This window comes from Lepisma saccharinum, chromosome 29, assembly GCF_977018435.1.
Source record: "Lepisma saccharinum chromosome 29, izLepSacc3.1, whole genome shotgun sequence".
NCBI classification, from domain to species: Eukaryota; Metazoa; Arthropoda; class Insecta; order Zygentoma; family Lepismatidae; genus Lepisma; species Lepisma saccharinum.
In genome coordinates, this window is record NC_139257.1 from 50,019,489 (window position 1) to 50,040,169 (window position 20,681).

General features: G+C 37.7%; 1 protein-coding gene across 1 annotated transcript in view; it reads right to left on the bottom strand.

Moving 5' to 3' along the window:
• Positions 1 to 3,013: 3,013 nt before the first annotated feature.
• wcd (U3 small nucleolar RNA-associated protein 18 homolog wicked) overlaps positions 3,014 to 20,681 on the bottom strand; it is a 42,411-nt gene continuing 24,743 nt past the window's right edge. Inside the window, exons 7-10 of the mRNA XM_083114504.1 lie at positions 13,614 to 13,782; positions 11,403 to 11,701; positions 6,462 to 6,601; positions 3,014 to 3,385 (exon numbers count right to left, since the gene is read on the bottom strand). Of these exons, the coding sequence (XP_082970630.1) occupies positions 3,361 to 3,385; positions 6,462 to 6,601; positions 11,403 to 11,701; positions 13,614 to 13,782 (633 nt within the window). The 3' untranslated portion in view covers positions 3,014 to 3,360. The remainder of the gene's footprint in view (positions 3,386 to 6,461; positions 6,602 to 11,402; positions 11,702 to 13,613; positions 13,783 to 20,681) is intronic.

Consider the following 20,681-nt stretch of genomic DNA (forward strand, 5'->3'; position numbering starts at 1 on the left):
TTGACTGATTTTCTATCATAAATTGTAACGTCATAGTAACTGTGTAAAGTTGTACCATTCATTTTGAATTACCCTGTATTTCATATTACTATCTAAGAGCAATAAGCAGAGCATGTTAAAGGTTAAAACTGTAAATTATGAGAGGTTAATAAAAGTTTCATAATTATTGTTTCATTATACAGGGTGTCCCATAGGTAGAGGCACATATTTTTGGTAAATAAAAAAGCAAAATTTCGGTATAAAAACAGAGTAAATTTTGGGTTCAAAAGCGGTAAATAAAATGAAATTTCGCTGTTATAGCGGTATATAAAATGACATTTTGGATTTGAAAATGTGAATATAATCCAAAATTTGATTTAAAAACTGTATTTATTACACAAAATAAACATATCCCTTCTAACAGCACATTAAATCATTACCAGAATATTAAGTTTATTCCTGTATAAAGGTGTCGAATTTTACTTCTCAAATATTTACAGCAGAATTAATCAATTTTCCATGAATTGCATAACTTCAAACTTGAGAAAGTGTCATGTAGGTATATAAACGGTAAATTTCGTGTTTAAGAGTCTATTTCGCATTTTGGAGTTCATTTCGCATCATTTCGTGACAAAACAGGGTAGAAAAACGTACCTCACACCTTTCAGAAACATGAAAAATTAACATTACAATGTGTTATATCACATTTTGTGTAATCGTCAAAACCGAAATATGCATGCCTCTACCCATAGGTATTTTTCATATTACCCTTTTTTTGTTACAGGTAAACCATGGCACTGACTAAGAAGGAAGGTGGGGACTTTGAACACATTCTTCAACTGTGTTGTACAATAATAAGTTCCTAACATTAACTTTTGTTCTTCTCCTATGGTTCCAGACTTACGGGACATGTACAGTTGGGAGCTGAGAAGACTGCCAGTGCGGGGTGAGGTTCGGGGGTGAACGGGGAGGAAGTGTGGGGGGGAAGCTTCGACTTGATGTTCAATTTTTCAGTGTTGCCAGACCTGCAGAAGTCCCTGTAGGAAAGTGTGAGAATCTGATAATGGAATCGGGACTTACAGTGTGAGGTGCAGTCTGGCGTTCGGAACCATTCGTGAACCTCCACAGGACATCTCAAAGACCAGCAACGGCATAGGAATTCACACTTCTTCCGTGTTTTCGGAAATAAATTTGTTTCAAAAATCGAATGAATGTTCTGGCGTGTGTGTATAAGTAAATGTATATGTATAGAGCAGACTATATCTAGTAAACTGGGTCGCTGAAGGTTAACTATCAATATAATTAACATGCAACGAAAAGCGGGAAAGCCGGCTCGGGGGTTCAGCAAAGGTTTATTCAGATTTTATTTTTATTTGAGGGGTGTAAGTTTGTGTTTATGGGTGTGAAAAGGTATACTTAGAGCCAAAATGACCATAAATTTGTCCTTTTATAAAAATTGTGTGGGGTGTTAGGGCGTAGTTGGTGGATAAATCACTGGGGCCGAGACATTACAACTTCATGTTCCATAATCCGAAAGTTGCAGATAAGCGATGCTACATACCAAAATGTAAATACAAACGAGAGAGAAATTGTACTACCCTGCATAAGTTAAAATTAATTGATCCATGTCCAGGAAAGAAGCATTAACAAGGCGCTAGGAAATGCACAAAAAGCACGCACACACCCTTACTTTCTTAGTCACGTTGGAAGCAGATTGCTTTGATTTGTGAAGTTTTATTCCATTATTAGTATTGCTTTCACTTGTTACTATGTAATATGTTCCATTCATTTGCAATGCGTTTCCGTACCATGCCTTTTTTATTTATGCCGCTGCCACCCTGAAAGGAAGACGAGCTGGCTGCACACGGCGACAACAGGCAGGTCAGTTTCGCATTCCTCAGCCTCGCAGACTTCTCAGCTCCCAACTGTAGCATTTACTGTAATTACAGAACTGGGCATGTTCAATATCAAACTGTTACTTTAAGTGTGAAAGTGGCAATATTTAATCATATCCAATAACTAGAGGCACATATTTTTGGTAAATAAAAAAGCAAAATTTCGGTATAAAAACTGAGTCAATTTCGGGTTCAAAAGCGGTAAATAAAATAAAATATCGGTGTTATAGCGGTGAAAAATTGGATCAAAAGTGGTATATATAAAAACATTTTGGTTTTAAAATTGTGAGTATAATCCTAAATTTGATTTAAAAACTACACTTATTCCACAGAATTAACATTTCACTTCTGATAGCCCATTTACGTAGTTATCTGAGTATTAAGTTTATTTATGTGTAAAGGAGTCAATTTTTGTTTCTCCAATATTAACAGCAGAATTAATCAATTTTCCAGGAATTGCATAACTCTCAGGATAATTCAGACCTCGGAAGGTGCCACATCGGTGAATAAACCCTAAATTTCGTGTTTAAGAGTTAATTTCGCTTTTTGCAGTTCATTTCGCATTATTTCGTGACAAAATATGGTCACAAAATGCACCTCACATCTTTCAAAAACATGAAAAATTAACACTACAATGTGTTTTTTCAAATTTCGTTTTTTCGTCAAAAACGAAATATGCATGCCCCTACCAATAACAAATTTCTGATTTTTTAAAAAAAATTCTTGAATTTTGACGCTGTAGTGAATTTAAATGGTTTCTCATCATAATTTCATTCTATTAGTAAAGAAACAATACACATTAACTAACTTTACTTTCCACACATGAACACAATTTTCATGTTGTAGTCTACTTTGTTTTGAATATTATTTCCTATGCATAAGTATGTCCTGCAGGCTACATCAGAATAGTTACTTAACTGGAGCACCAGCATCCTGTACACTCGTAAAAAAACATACAAACAATTTGTATTTTTATCTAACATGGGGTTTTGGGCAATTGCCCAAGTTGTTACCCCTAGGGCAGGCTCTGCATACACTCGTATGCACTGTGTGCAAATAATGCAACTGCATCCCTACAATATTTCTTGTCCCTTTCTGCATCCCTCCCCTTGTCACTTTTTGGATGACTGTCTCATTCCAAGAAATTCAAACTCAGTAATTAAACTGGTTTATTATGCAAAAATGATTATTCCAGTTCTCATCAAAATATAATGTACATATATATACATATACATAATTGTTATACACATACACTTTTATTTAGGTATGTTGCATTTGCCTACCAGTCACATCGTGGTAACACATACAAAACTTGTAGATATCAAAATAATTGTAAAACATATCACGTAAGGCAACATCAACAAGTTCACATGAAATAATACATTAAAAAGTCTTTGCCTTGAATACTGAAGTATACACTTCACTATCGATCTTCGTTCTTATTAATGTTTGTGCTTTGGATCTCCATAAACTTACATGATGTAAGTTAGTAGTTTCCATAGTGACTTAATCTGGAAAGAGAGAGATTGAAAATTAACATTTCATCAAATATTTCAACATTTAACATGCGCTTTTTTACACCGCACCTTAACAATATGCCACACACAACTGCATTTTATCTTCAACAATAACAAAAAGAGCAAATTGTTGGAATGATGTTGGGATAATACACGTGTAGTGTTTCTAAAGTTTAGTAATGAATGGATAAATTTTTATGGTAACACTGTTAAGACTTGTTTCCATATTAATAAAACATTAAGATGTTGACAAAGGCAAAATTTATTGTATAAAAAATATAACTAAAACTTAATGTTTCCACCCTCTAACAGGGTCTCTTTCAGACGAAGATTCACAATAAATATATATTTTTTTTAAATTTAATTTTATTGCAAATCTTCCTCTGAAGAAGACCCTGTTAGAGGGTGGAAACATTACGTTCAAGTTATTTTTTTTACAATAAAAACATTGTAATGTTTTAAAAAATTTAACCAATAAACTACATAACAACACACTACTGATAATTAGGGGCATGCCTTTTTCGATTTTGACAAAAACACAAAATGTGAGATAACTTGTTATAATGTTCATTTTTCATGTTTTTAAAAGGTGCGAGGTGCATTTTCCTATCATGTTTTGTCATGAAATGATGCGCAATGAACAGCAAAATGTGAAATAAACATGAAATTTAGAGTTCATTTACTAATGCAACACTTTCTGAAGTCCGCATTATCATGTTACTTATGCAAATCATGGAAAATTGATTAATTTTGCTGTGAATATTTGAGAATCAAAACTGGGCTCCTTTACACAGGAATAAAGTTAATACTCTGATAACTACATAAATGTACCATTAGAAGGGAAATGTTTATTTTATATAATAAGTAGGGAAGTTATTTTAAGGTGCAAAATTCTTTGCAATAGCTTCTAGTCGGCCAAGTACGAGTGCTCTTACCGATGCTGAAATTGCCGAATTTATTACAAATGACGAAAGTGATGAGTCAGACAATGATTTACAAGGCGAAAAGGAAAAACATGGTCACGACAGGCTTTCTGATGATTCCCCACTTCACCTTACTGAAAGACATTTTTTGACATTAGTTCCAGCTTCAGCAAAGAAGAAAGAACCACAGAAAATGTCATGTGTGAGCCAATTCAACTACAGAATCCAAGAAGAGAAAAGAGTCTCGTTATATGTGCCAAAAATGTAATGTCACACTTTGTGTAGTACCGTGCTTTGAAAAATACCACACTTTGAAAAACTACTAACATTATGTATGTATTGTTATGTGTATATTAGATAGATAAATGTTAACTTGTTTCCCAACAAATTTTAACAGTGCTTTCTTTTTGATACAGTTTCTTATACATACATTTATAATAATACAGTGATTTCATATACAAAAAAGTTCTTAAAAAATATATACAAGTTTATATAGTTACCTATGTGTATTACAGAGGTTGTTCGCTTTATATCCGACCATTGTCGATTCGGTGCTGCCACCTGGCGTATCATGCTGGAACTATGGGTCTGCTGGTGGAAGCAGTGTTGTGTCTGACCTTGTAGGTGCGTGAGTGTTGGTACTGAATGTTTTCAAATGGCACCGAAAATCAACCGGTATTGGGAGGGTTACGTAATGGCCCTTTTCCATGCTAAGTTTTCATATGTACGCATTGTGAAACAGTGTCGGGAGAATGGGTTAACATTCAGGGTGACTACTGCGAAAGCTATTGTGGCCCGTTACACACAACAGGCTCTCCTTGCGAAACATTCACCCACGAAAACCACCAGGAGAAGGGCTGCAAGCAAAGGGTCACCCGTAGTGCTAAAGGGATCCGTCGATTGGCGTGCCAAGAAAATCCCCCGACTCAACGTCATATGGCGGGTTCCAAATGGAAGAAAGTTGTCACAATGGATGAATCATATGTCCATCTCACTGCTGGTGGTCACATTGGGTGATCACTTACCGTGACATTGACGGCAAGGAGCACAGCAACATTGTTCGTCAGTGCAGGGAAAGTTTCCCTCGTGACTTTATGGTTGTGACGGGATTCGGATATGAGGGTAAGTTATTGATACGCAAGGTGGACAAAAATGTGAAGGTGAATGCCAGATACTTCCAAGACTCCATTCTGACACCTATCTATCGGAGAGACATCCACAATTGTATGGAATGGACGCGAACCAGGTGATGATCAATATGGACAAGGCTTCAAGTCATACCGCCAGAACATCACTGCGTTTTTATCAGGAAATGGCAAAGGAATTAGGAAATCGTGTCATTCCGTTTGAAGACATTCCTGTGAAAAGCCCAGATGCCAGTCCAATGGATTTTTGCGAATTTGGACTGTTGAAACGACGTCTTCAACATCGCCGCCCGCGCACCCTGGATGGTTTGATTGATTGATTGATTGATTTAGTTTATTTTACTTCGCGTTTTGTGCCTCGTGGCTAATTTGCGAAGATGAGGATGAGTGATGAAAGGATGAAATTGATGAATGGACATTCACAAACAACCAAGCCCGACCAGGATTCGAACCCGGGACCCTTGGCGTCGCACCCTGGATGGTCTATGGAAAGCTTGCAGCAATGGAAACTGCGATGCTGGGCAATAGTCCACAATGCTGGGGGCCCAATAGAACGTGATCGGTGGTGGCGGCGCAGTATCTCTTAAGGTGAGTACCCGTCAAACATGGTTGGATATAAACGAACCAACCTTCTGTATGTGTGTAATTTTTTTGGTGATAAATAATAATATGTGCAACTTTCTAGCAGTTTTTGTTTGTTGAAACACACTAAAATCATTAAAATTGATTTCAAATTAAACTGTTAAAATGTAAAAAGTAGTTAGCACAGCATGGTATTACAATTGAGAAAGTCTGTAGCAGTGAAAAGGTTAATGGACAATAAGTACTTGGCGAAACAAGTTTGTCATTGTACACAACATGTCACTAGTTATTACTGGTCAGTAAAAAAAGTACCCAGAGGAGAAATAAATCAACATAAATATTGTACAAATCTTCAAAACATATTTCAGTTAAAAATTACCAAGGAACACAATTTGCTCTTATCACATACAAAGAGATTACCTGAAAAGATTCGCTGCTCCTTTATTGTTTCCAAGGCAGAAGTATCCACTGTTGACTGAGAAATCCAAGCATTGAACCCTCATTAGGTTAGACTGGAACCCAGGGAAATTGGAAAATGTTGTCATCGAAGGAAAATGAACCTACAAAACAATAATTAAAAATGATCAGTTTCATTCGACCATCATTTGATATAATATTAGCCCTCGAAATACAAAAGGTGTACATTTTGAACCCCACGCATATATTTGTAGCTCTATTTTATCTGTTTTTCTTGATGTACGCATTGCTTGCATTGTGACGTTTCAGGAGAACACACGCTCCCTTCATCAGACATTTATTGTCATTTTATCTGGTTTTTAGTTCGGAAACTGGGATTTTTTTATAACTTAATTTTTTTGGTTTAATGTAAATGACAAGGTGACCTTTCTCGAAAAATGTTTTTTGTGTCTGGGGTCCAAAATGTACCCCATTGGTATTCCAATTAGAGGCCAGCATAGTCTGCATTTTACCTACCCACTGCCCGCTTGCCCGTGAGGACAGGTATACCTGCTAGACTGCCCACGGCAACGAGTCGACTTGCATCTTTACCCGGGTTCTTCGTCTTCCAGGTGCTCTGCGCTTACAAGATAACTGGGCATTCAACAAGACCCGGGCGCCTGCAAAACCTGCTGGAAGGAAACAGCCCTCCGGCAGCGTGTCGCTCCAGGTGTTTCATCACCACGTGGACAGCTTCAGCCAGTGTTGCCTACTTACGTAGCTCATAAATCCTACGAGGTCCTAGGAGGAGCTCTCTCCTCCAAGGAGAATTTATATACTTAGCGATTTCAGTTCAGCGTAAGCAGTTTTTATCTTATTGCCAGGAAATGCACGCAGTATTACAGCTTCATTTATTTAAATGAATGATCGAGCAAACAAAAATCTCCTCACTGAAAACTAATTGCTTTTCATTGCATGGTGCCTTAACCAGGCACGCAGTGGCGCAACCAGAGGGGGTAGGGTGCATTGCTCACAACCTTGGACGGAAATTAAGTCTAGCGGAGGGGCAAGGGTGGGTGTCAAACATTAAAGTACAAGAAAAAACAGACTAGCAGAATTTAAGAGTAGCAGGGCTAAAGGGTACTCAAGATGGAATTAATTTTCATATTTTTCTTGCATTTTCCTTCCAGACGGCCAAGGGCACCTGCAGAGGGGGAATGGAGGGGTAATTGCAACCCCTTGATTTCAAATTTTATTAAAGTAGAAATATATTATAAAATATTATCCAGTCTCATCAAGTTCAATGCCGTAGCAAAGGGGTAGCGGGAGTCGGCCCTGAGCGCCGAACGATCTAAGTGAGAAAAGTTTTAAAACAGAGAATGCTATGGTGGCCCGTGATATTATTTGCTATTAATGTTGGTTTGTTACGAGTTGGATGAATTGATTATGTAATACGTCGCTCCATGTGAAAAGAAAATATTGTAGATGGAAATTTTACATGCCATATGTCTGTACATTCGGAATGCATTTATCATGCACTTTCTTTCTTTCAAAAACAGTTTGTGTGCTTGTTTTCCATTATTAGCTAATGTGAAATTGACGTGTTGAAAAAAAAAATATTTCTAATCCCTCTGTTTCAACACAAATGCTCGTGAGAACCGACTTCTATCCCCTTTTTGCGTGATTTATGAGGATTATAATGCCTTTCATGCTACTTTATTACTATTATTGTGATTGTTCTTGTTGGCACGTTTATCCAAGTACTTGGCCCTACCCCCCAAACGAGGGTAACGGCAATGGCCCTGGCTGGCTACGGCCCTGGTGTTCGCAGTAGAACAGTGTGTTGTTCGACTCGCGACCTCAGCGTCGAACGTGACATGTTTCAGTCCTGTCCTATATCACTATATATACGTATATTGGTTGTTTACGACATATACTTATAGATCCTGTGCCACGGAAAACCTATTTGAATGTGTGTGTGTGGGGGGGGGGTAGCAACATTCGTAAATCTCATTTCATTGGTGATGTGGCTTACGAAGCTTCGAGTTCCCTTTTTTAAGTAGTGAAAATCTATTGCAGTTGGCAACACTGCAGAACGGTGTGGGCCCGGTGCAGTTTCTACTCGAAGCAACTACGTCATGTAGAGGGAGGAGTCTGCAGTTGATGGAAAGAACGAACTGAAACCTACTAGGTATCGTAAGATTGCGGGTACCCGCCGGGTCTACAATGCCTGCCAGGAACGATCTGTGCAGGTGGGCATACAAGCTGCTCAAGCGAGGGTGTTGCGCAGATTGCATGGCATTTCAGGAGCGATGTCTCGCGAATGGGTCTGCTCCAGGTCTTGTGCAGGCCTTTAATTCCAATAATAAAAGTAAATGCAGTGTTTTGGGCATTAGAAAAGTTGTTTGTCAACTACATTTTGATTTAATGTGTTGTATACTCTCTCTGTTTGTTTCTATTGTATCATTCAAAATCAGGAAAGCTATGTATAGAACATGAATATAAATGACTCTGTTTATTACATATTATTACACAGTGGTGGCGATTGGATTCCAAAACCAGGGGGCAAAGAAAGTTTATTTCCCTTTGTGTATACAGGGTTAGTCAAAAGTATCGGGACAGGCCAGTAATAACGGGACCCGTGGACGGAGGAAAATCACATGTTGCAACTGAGTATTGGTGAGGAAACTGCATTGAATGGGGGTGTGGATATCATGGCAGCCATCTTGGATTCCGCCATGTTGGATATCACACAATATTTTCAAATGGAAAGGGGTATGTATGACACATCAATTTAGGCTAGAATCGTCCCACAAACGACAATCCAAACTCATTTTGGATTTATCGCCATTCATGGAAGAGATAGGGTGTGCTACTTTTGACTGCAAAAAATGAGATTTGTCTGAATTGTTTACTGTATTCTTGTGGGTAACTGAACACTGCAAGTAAACAGAGAGCATGACCAGGAAAACATGACATTGTCTTACAGAATGCCTCAAAGCAAGTGCTGACACTGCTTCCCGTCGATTGTCTGACAATACTATGTCAACCGATCGTAAAAATTGCGAGAAAACCCGAGGACTTTCTCGGGATATGCTACAACGTGCACTTCCATTTGAAAATATTGTGTGATATCTAATATGGCGGAATCCAAGATGGCTACCATGATGGCCACACCACCATTCCTTGCAGTTTCCGCACCAATATTCACTTGCAACATGTCATTGTCCTCCGTCCACGCGTCTCTTTCAGACAAATCTCATTTTTTGCAGTCAAAAGTAGCACACCCTATCTCTTCCACAAATGGCGATAAGTCCAAAATGAGTTTGGATTGTCGTTTGTGGGACGATTCTAGCCTAAACTGATGTGTCATACATACCCCTTTCCATTTGAAAATATTGTGTGATATCTAGGGGCATGCATATTTCGTTTTTGACGAAAAAACGAAATTTGAAAAAACACATTGTAGTGTTAATTTTTCATGTTTTTGAAAGGTGTGAGGTGCATTTTGTGACCATATTTTGTCACGAAATAATGCGAAATGAACTGCAAAAAGCGAAATTAACTCTTAAACACGAAATTCAGGATTTATTAACCGCCGTGACACCTTCCGAGGTCTGAATTATCCTGAGAGTTATGCAATTCCCGGAAAATTGATTAATTCTGCTGTTAATATTGGAGAAGCAAGAATGGACTCCTTTATACAGAAATAAACTTAATACTCTGATAACTACATAAATGTGCTATTAGAAGTGAAATGTTAATTCTGTGGAATAAGTGTAGTTTTTAAATCAAATTTAGGATTATTTTCACAATTTTAAAACCAATATGTCTTTTTATATACCACTTTTCATCCATTTTTTCACCGCTATAACACCGATATTTTATTTTATTTACCGCTTTTGAACCCGAAATTGACTCAGTTTTTGTACCGAAATTTTGCCTTTTTATTTACCAAAAATATGTGCCTCTAGTGATATCCAATATGGTGGAATCCAAGATGGCTGCCATGATATCCACACCCCCATTCAATGCAGTTTCCGCACCAATACCCACTTGCAACATGTGATTTTCCTCCGTCCACGGGTCTCGTTGTTACTAGCCTGTCCCGATACTTTGGCTAACCCTGTATATGGTTTAGCATAGTGCAATGGGCAAAAGTGGTGAAAAGTGGGGGGGGGGGTGGCATCTGCCCACCCTCGCCCCACCTAATCGCCATCACTGTTATTACTTATTATTTATACTTGTAACTTGGGAAATACATTATAAAAGTACTCTCTGTATGTTATTTGAAAAACAGTCATTTTTAAATATGAAACAAATAAAAAATCATTGGGGTGCATTGCGTGGGTGTTGTCTTGCTCGGTATTTCGAGGGTGAAATATACTCCACATACCGTACACAGTGTGTCTACAAAGTTTTAAGACTGGGTACATTGTAACAAGATAAATGCTGCAATGTGCCACTTGGTACAAGTATTTCGTAGTGTCACATGTAGTGAAATTGGTGTCTGATTCCGTGAATATTGAGCGAGTTACAGCTTTTATACTAGTGCAGTGTTTTGTACGCTCGTCATGCATTTGAAAACAGAACAACGAGTTGCGATTAAGTTTTGTGTAAAACTCAGTAAAACCCCTTCAGAAACCGTTGAAATGCTGAAAACTGCTTACGGCAATGACAATCCAATGTTTTCATTTGGCATTGCAATGGTCAGGAAGATGTGGCGGACGATCCCAGTGAGGGTCATCCCTCCACCAGTCAAACTGGCAGTAATGTTGAAAAAGTTCGACAAAAACTGAATGAAAACTGGGCACAGTCACTGATACAAAATTCTTGACCACAAGCATAATTTCTTGACTTTTTCTTGACATTCTTGACTGGCAGACACCCTGCTATGGCATCGGGGAGGACCAAGAATTACAGAATGAAGTTACCCATAATATAGATGAGTGCACTAATACTTACAAGCTTCACTGCATTCTCCTTCTCGTATGATGCCATGGCCAAGATCTCGGACGAAGGGTTAAATTTAAGAGACGAAATACCAGTAACTAAGTTTAATACAATCTTCATTGGCCTAGGAGTTGTGGTGGACATGACAGAAGAGGCATCATAAATATTCACTGCTCCAGAACGAGAACCACATGCAAGGTATTGTTCGTTTGGAGAGACAGCGATGCTCGTGCCCAAAATGCAGCCATCATCAATGAATTTGTGCAGGCAACTCCGTGAATTAATGTCCCAAATGCATACTTCACCTGCATCTGCAATAAGCGAAAAGAAAAATATAAGGGTTTAATCTATACCAACACAATATTATTACAGATATCCAAGGATACCAATATATGAACAGTTTATCTAAGGATAGATATATATGTGCGAGGTCTGACAATTAAGTTTGCAAACTCGCCACCGTTTAGAGCTGAAGGCAGGACTATACAATCAACTCTAAGATTTTGTAATCTTGCTATTTCAGGGTTACAATACTACCAGTTACCAAAGTATTGCTGCTTTATCCCGGTACACCCTGTATATTATGTGCTATGTCAATATGTTGTATTTTGTAATGTACATGCACCAATGCCCCTCAGGAGTACTTTCGGTGTGAAAATTGCTCAATAATAAAAAAAAACAACAATTATAATTAAATAAAAATGACTCCTTCATTATAAAAATCAATACCATGTACCAAATATTATCCAAATCTGAGGCATTGGGGTGGATGATTTAACTTGTAATGAGTAGACGTCGGATTTTAGGTTTTAAACCTATTTTTTTCCCCTTTACAGGCATGTAAGAAATAATAAGATATCTCAGCGTTTCATTAAAAACCTCAACAACTGGTGAAGTTTTATAGTGCCTAAAAAAACTATTTTGCTTGTTAGAACCTATTTTAGGTTTGTGCGCCTAAATCAAACCTTTTTTAGGTTTTTATATATTTTTAAAAGTTTTACAGACTTTTTATGTCGCAGAGGCATTTGCCAGTACATCCATGTTCAAAAATTAACTAATATTTGTTCTCTCTATTCTTTGTGAATTTTTTAAATCTTCCCATTTGACTGTCTTACCTTATATTTTGCTGCAGATATTAAAATTCAGATAGCAACAGTGCAAAAATTTATAATGTCAATTTTATTTTTCTGATTTATTGATATATGTGATAAAGGTAAAGGTAAAGTGTTCCCCTGTGCATAGCACCATGCCATGAAGGCATATAGGGGGTGTGGGGGTAACGCCCCACACTTTCTTGATCCGGTCGTGAGTGGGGGTGATGTGATCAGCATCATGCCCCTGACCGCCTTTACCCCCCAGGGTTTCCCCCAGGTACCCATGTTATTCGATGCTGGGTGGGTGCCGGAGCCGCTTCCATCGTTAGAAAAGTTCCCGAATTTGAACCGGACGGGGATCGAACCCGGGACCTTTAGCATGGTAGTCAGACGCGTTACCGACTGAGCCACCGTGATACAGAAAACAAAAAATATATACTGTATAATTTATTTTATTTTTTTAAAAAAAGGTAACGGAAATTTCCATAAGTGAACATGAATTGTCGAAAACAAATCCTTTTAGAACTGGAATTGAAGATTCATGTGCCAGGTGAAACTTTTCAGGTGCAATGACGACCGGACACCCTGTATTTTTCTACCACACACACATAAGCAACAAACACACAGCATAACAGGAATTGTTTTGTCAATAATATCTAGAGGCATGCATGTTTCGATTTTTGACGAAAACATGAAATGTGAAATAACACATTGTAATGTAAATTTCTTATGTTTTTGAAAGGTGTGATGTGCATCTTCCTACCCTGTTTTGTCACAAAATGATGCGAAATGAACTGCAAAATAGTCTCCTAAACACAACATTTAGAGTTTATTTACCGATGTGACACTTTCTGAAGTAAATATTTGAGAAGCAAAAATGGACATCTTTTAACAGGAATAAACTTAATACTCTGGTACAAACACAAATGTGCTATTAGAAGGGATATGCTTATTTTGTGTAATAAGTGCAGTTTTTAAATCAAATTTATGATTATGTTCAGAATTTTAAAACAAAAATGTTATTTTATATATCACTTTTCATCCCGAAATTGACAGTTTTTGCACAGAAATTTGGCCTCTTCATTTACCAAAAATATGTGCCTGTAATAAAATCCCAAATTAGGCATACCTCCATGCGACAATAACCTGCTTCCATCAGGGTTAAATGCTACGGCCTTCACTTCTCCATTAGCCTTCATTGTTCCTATACATTCCTTGCTTCTATTAGTTAGTAGATGAATATTGCCGAACTTTCCAATTACAGCTATCAAATGTCCATCTGGTGACATTTCGAATACCTACAATGAAATAAACATGAATTACATATAATATCTGTGGTGATGTAAGCACTAGCATGCTCCAATCACCTTTCTCTCCTTAACCAGGTACTCATCCTACAGAACTGCTTTTAAAAATCCATTACATTGGCATGAAAAGGTATTAATGTATGTATGAAGGTATAGCTGCATGTGCATGGGTGTGTTTTACACCCACAGTTTTCAGGAAACCAAGATTAACCCCTTTCCCTGCGATGACCTTGAAGAGAAGTGCAGCCAAAAAGAAAATAATTTATATATAGATGTAACCGCAAATTTGTTTCGTCATAAATAATTCAAGTAACTAACTATAAAAAGACTTGCCGCAAAGAAACATTCCATATTAGGTAAGCTCAAAGGTAAAGTCCCCCTTGCAAACAGCATCATGCCATGAAGGCACATTTAGGGGATGTCGGGGTAGCACCACACACCCCCACCACATATTCTCTATCTCGGCCATTTTGGAGGTGATGTGATCAGCACCACACTTCAGCCACCTTTATGCTCCAGGGTTGCCCCCACATACACATTGATTTGAGGCTGGGTGAACCCCAGACACATTTTATGCAGGGACTAGGCCGGTAAAATTCCGACCTCAGAACATCCACCCCAGGAATCGAACCTGGGTCTGTCTCCCACACGGCAGTCAGACACCCAACCACCTAGACCTCTGCAGCTCTAATTCCATTTTGCAAAAAATATTTTTCAGGAACTGAGAAAGCATCAACAATGGATTATTTGATTGCCAATAGCCCACATAGACTAATAATAGCACGAAAAAGTGGTGTCTATAAAAATGATTTGCCGCAATACAAGAACCGTTAATTTTGAAATACAGTCTATATACGGTACGTGCCAAAATATACAGTACTGAAACTCGCGCATCTCGAACACATGGTTGTGTTTGTCGACAGGGCATAGCTCCACCTGCACGTGTTCGCAGTAGTGAAAAGGAAGTTGTGTTGTGCAGTTGTTGTTGGAAATGGGTCTCTCGACGGAGGAAATACAGTTTGGTTTGATGTTTTAAGTCCACTTTATGCGCAGTAAGGCTAATCGGGACTGGACCTACAGTTTAAAGTGGAATCCGAACCACTTGTGCCTCCACCGGGTATCGAACCCGGGACCCCTTGATTACAAGGCAATGACACTACCACTGCACCATGGGGGAGGCCCTGACGGAGGAAATAGTATTCATAGTTGAGCATTATTTCCGCTCATAAGGAAGCAGTCGTGCAGGTGGACCGAGTTTGAAAAAGGTGGCAGAACAATTCCGAGAGGAGTTTAATAAGACGGCACCAAGTAACACAGTTATGCTGTCTATTGTTTCCTGCTAGCCATGCTGCAGGAAAACTATCCAGGACAAATCATTTCACGTGGTACTGACTTCCCATAACCGTCCCATTCCCCCAATCTCACACCACCCTGATGCCTACTTGTGGGGAATGTTAAAGGAGAGTGTGTTCAACTGTGAAGATCCACCAAAAACTGTGCCTGCATTACGTGAGCAACCTTTGTTTCAGGATATGTTTGAGAATCTGCGTGAACGATATGAACACTGTCTACAGCAAGGCGGTTCACACTTTGAACACTTAAATTATGCATACCGTGGTAAAAAAACACGCTAATGTTATCCTCAGTAACGTATAATTCATAATAAGCAGCTTTGAGATGTACTTTTGTTCATCTTTTCATTTCAGTACTGTATATTTTGGGGCATACTGTATATAGACGCTCCAATTTTAGAGTCTATATATAGCTCCGTTGAGGGAACGAGTTAAAAAACTTCCAAGAGTGGGAAATATTGATTCAGGGGTTCAATTGTACATGGTTAGGGGCCAATTTTTTTCTTATTTTTTTTAAAAATTTTGTTCTGAAGATCAAAAAGCTATGAAATGTTTCTTGCTGATTCTAGATGTGTAATATTTTGATGCTACATAGGCAGTAGAACTGAATTTCCACTATATAATGTTTTATTCAATTATTGAAAATTTCATGCTTCATACTAATGGCATTTTGTCCACGCAAATGACTCTGGTAGTGCCCCTGCTAACGAGACACTTTTGATTTCTCTCTTTAAGAAGTTGGGTTGAGTTACCCATAGCTTTTGGGCATCTGATTTCAAATTATTGCAACGAGAAAAATCTAACTTTACTAATACTTTATTATTAGTCTGCTGAATTACATGCAGTCCATGCTACTGACAACAAATTAATACACTGGTCTTGATTTCGGAAGTATTTGTAATCCAATCAACCACACAAGATTCCTCAAAAGCATATGGTCGCTCACTGTAGCTTGAAATACTGTTGCCATACGTACTATTACTCTAAACAAAAATAGCAGGGATGGGCAGATATGAAATTTTGTCCGATACTGATAAAGTACCGATATAAAATTTACAGTTACCGATACCTGATATTCTACCGATCCGTAGGGGCATGCATATTTCGTTTTTGACGAAAAAACGAAATTTGAAAAAACACATTGTAGTGTTAATTTTTCATGTTTTTGAAAGGTGTGAGATGCATTTTGTGACCATGTTTTGTCACGAAATAATGCGAAATGAACTGCAAAAAGCGAAATTAACTCTTAAACACGAAATTTACCATTTATATACCGACGCGACACTTTCTGAAGTCTGAAGTACCCTGTGAGTTATGCAATTCCCGGAAAATTGATTAATTCTGCTGTTAATATTGGAGAAGCAAAAATGGACTCCTTTACACAGAAATAAACTTAATACTCTTATAACTACATAAATGTGCTATTAGAAGTGAAATGTTAATTCTGTGGAATAAGTGTAGTTTTTAAATCAAGTTTAGGATTATATTCACAATTTTAAAACCAAAATGTCTTTATATACCACTTTTCATCCAATTTTTCACCGCTATAACACCGATATTTCATTTTATTTACCGCTTTTGAACCCGAAATTGACTCCGTTTTTGTACCGAAATTTTGGTTTTTTATTTACCAAAAATATGTGCCTCTACCGATCCGGTATAAAATTCCAAACAGTGCTTGAAGAATCTGACTAGTTCAATGTCGTCCTTAATAATAAAGTTGCATATTTAGACAATGACTTTTCAAAAAAGTATGGCATTAAGATTATGCATAAAAATTATAACAAAATGGCAGAATTTTGCACTAAATTATAAGTGGAGGCATGCATATTTCGTTCGATATGAAAACACGAAATGTGAAATTGTAATGTTAATTTTTTCAAGTTTCTGAAAGGTGTGAGGTGCATTTTCCTACCTTGATTTGTGACTAAATAATGCGATAGACTTAAACACGAAATTTAGAGTTTCCTTACCGATGCGACAGTATCTGAAGTTTGAATTATCCTCAGTGTTATGCAATTCACAGAAAATTGATTAATTCTGCAGTAAATGCCTGAGAAGCAAAAATTGACTCCTTTATACAGGAACAAACTTAACACTCTTGTAAGCACATACATGTGCTATTAGAAAGGATATGTTTATTTTATGTAATAAGTGCAGTTTTAAATGAAATTTAATATTCACAATTTTAACCAATTTTTCACCACTTTAACACTGAAATTTTATTTTATTTACTGCTTTTGAACCCAAAATTTTTATATTTCTTTTACCAAAAATATGTGCCTCTACTTATAGATATAATGGATCGGTAAAATAATTGGACATTTTACTGATAAACCGATATGTCTATATCGACCGATACCGATAGAGTACCGATTAATCTGTATCCCTGCCTCATAAAATTAAAATTTGGACATTCCGATGCCATGGGATCTGGGGGATAAAGTTTATTTGCATCCCCATTCTACTGTATTGTTGATTGCTTTTTCCTTTTCGTGGTATTATGAATTACCATACTTAGTTTATTTTTCTTTCATTTACTTCATAAATAAAAAGTACCTTTCATAATTGGGAAGAGAGACGCGGTAGTATATAAATACAGAGAAACTAGTACTCACTTTATCCACGAAACTGTTTTTTCTTCTTCGTTCTATTAATTTCAGTGGCCACTGCCACCATCCTCGTTGGAACTTGCTGTACTCACAAAGAAAGAAAGAAAAAAGACTCTCTCACCCCCTCTCTCTCTAAGAGAGAACAGCAAGTTCCAACAAGGATGGTGGCAGCGACCACTGAAATTAATAAAACGAAGAAGAAAAAACAGTTTCGTGGATAAATTGAGTACTAGTTCCTCTGTATTTATATACTACCGCGTATACTACTACTCAGTATTTAACAAGTAACTTCTTTGTAGGTAATCAGTGGTGATATATTCATTCTAGTTTTTTCGACTTTTAACAACTGTTATTTTTTAGAGAGATTTATATACGTTTCGGAGGCTGAATCTGCCTCCGTCTTCAGGGTAGCGTGTAGTCGTTAGGTCACATAAATGGTTGCCTAGGAGGATTATCTTACCTGGCAATTTTTTGTATATAGAGGTACTTGTGACCAACAGACGCCGTGGAGCCTAGGCCACCAAGAATAATCCTCCTAGGCAACCATTTATGTGACCTAACAGACTACACGCTACCCTGAAGACGGAGGCAGATTCAGCCTCCGAAATGTAGGTAATTAATTCTCTTTAAAAAATAACAGTGGTTAAGAGTCCAAAAACTAGAATTAAAATGTACCATTAAGACATACAGCATGCAAAGGACACCATGTTAATCACAAATTGCATACACAATTTTTTATCTCTTATCTTTGAACATTTTTTCATTAAAATTGGTGTGAAATAAAGAGTTGTATATCTATAACATAGAATTACTCCACAAGCTTAGTAACTATTAGGGATGGGCTGATACCAATAAAGTAACGACATAAAACTTACCGATACTGATAACCGATATTCTACCGATCCGATATAAAATTAGAAATGGCCCTTGAAGAACCTGAAAGGTTCATTCACCTCCTTAATAAATGTATGTTTCAAGGTGATTGCAGTGAAAGAGAAGTTGCATCTTTAGAGATTTACTTTCTTAGAAATTAGGGCATGGAGATTATCCATAAAAATTACAACAAAATGGCAGAATTTTGCACTACAATATCAGATTTATCGATATACCTTAGGGATGGGACCAATTAATCGGTACTCTATCGATATCGGCCGATATAGGCCTATCGGTGTATTGGTAAAATTACCGATTATTTTACCGATCCGATATATCAATAAATATTTTATAAATACGGAGAAACTAGTACAGTCAACTCTCGATTCAACGACCTTTCACAGTTCCCGGGAAAAGGGTCGTTATTGGAATTTGCCCCAATTTTCTGCTTAAATGGAGATCAAACGGACACAAAGATGCATAGGAGATGGTAACACCATTTATCCTGGTAGTTATACAACCTGTTATGCACAGGACGCGTGTTGCGAGAAGGAAAATAGAACATGAAAACGTTTTCACAAAAAAATAATGTTACTTTCTTTCAATTGTGCACAGTCGTTGCTTTTCCAGGAAATTCTTACAATTATAGTTCATGAGAAAGCCGTTTGCACAGAGACCTATGGAAAGGAAAACAATCTCTCGCTTATTGCAAGCGAAACTCGAAGAATCTTGACACCAGTTACACTGGCGCCAGCAAAAGTCGGGAGATAATGGGGCAGAATGAATGTTGGATTTTATACGTGTCTAGTGGAGCATTGTCTGTTACAAGATTAACTGGTAAGATTAGATCTCTCGGGAGAAACAACACAGCCTTCATAGGCACCAGAAAAAAAAAAAAAGCGGGGCTGTAATTTTCGTTCTGTTTCGGCTGTGTAAAATACATCACAAAAAAAAAACACGTTTTCTTTGCTTCAACCAACTTCATTCACCCTCCCCCCTTCCCCATTGAAGGGAGCAGTCCAAACTCCTTCCTTGACTTGCATTGTAATCCAGTGTGAAAAAGGAAACGTGCAACTTGCAATCTGTCTTCACCCAATGCGTATTCTAGGACACGTCATTAAACAGCGTCCCAGTCGAAAGTCATTTAGGTTTGGAATTGAATTTCACTTTAAACTGTATATTTAGTCCCCATTAGCCCATCAGCATAAAATGAACAAGCTTTATGAAACTGCGCACTTCGACATATCAAAATGGTAGATCGTTATTTACTCTCACGTTAATCGATGATTTAATGTTGGATTTAGGAGTATTCCCGATGTCAAACACCCACTCCTCCAAAAGTTTTCCCCTTGAATAATGTCTTATTAATCGATCTCAGCGACCATTCCTACATTGAGCACTTTTTTTTTCTTCACATGAATGGTTCTGAAGAAAATCGGATGTGAATTAAATTTACAGTTTTGCTTATCAGAAGGCGCAGAACATGAAGTTTGTTTTAACTCTTGTTTTCCTTTCTGGAGATCGAATTTCGTTATCGTCAAATGAAAACAGCTTTGCGAGATTCAAAACAATAACTTTTTCCTTCGCGCTGGATGAGTCATTGCTGTTATCGGCAAGCAAGAGCTTTGAAGACGCTAGACAAAACACTGGCGCCAGCTGCATCGTAAAAACAAAGGAGACCGGCTGGAAGTTCGAGCAACAGGTGGCGGAAGAGAAAAGTCCCAGCATTTTAAAGATAACCCAACTGTCGAAGACGGAACTTTTAACAGGAGTGTGTGAAGAAGGAAATGTCCCTTGCTTTACGTTTTACCATGCAACAGACAATAATACGGGTAATATTTCCTATGCAGACAACAGCATAAAAAAAGACCTGAATTCTGCAGTTATCAACATTGCCGTGCACACCAGTGGCGGAGAATAAGCTGGGAAAAGGGGCTTTGATTATCTCTAACAGTTTCGCTTTTTTATGAAGTGTTGCAGGGAACAAAGAACACGTTTTGAATGAAAGCGGTTACCGGAAGTTGTCGGCTACAAGGTCGAGAGTTGCTCACTC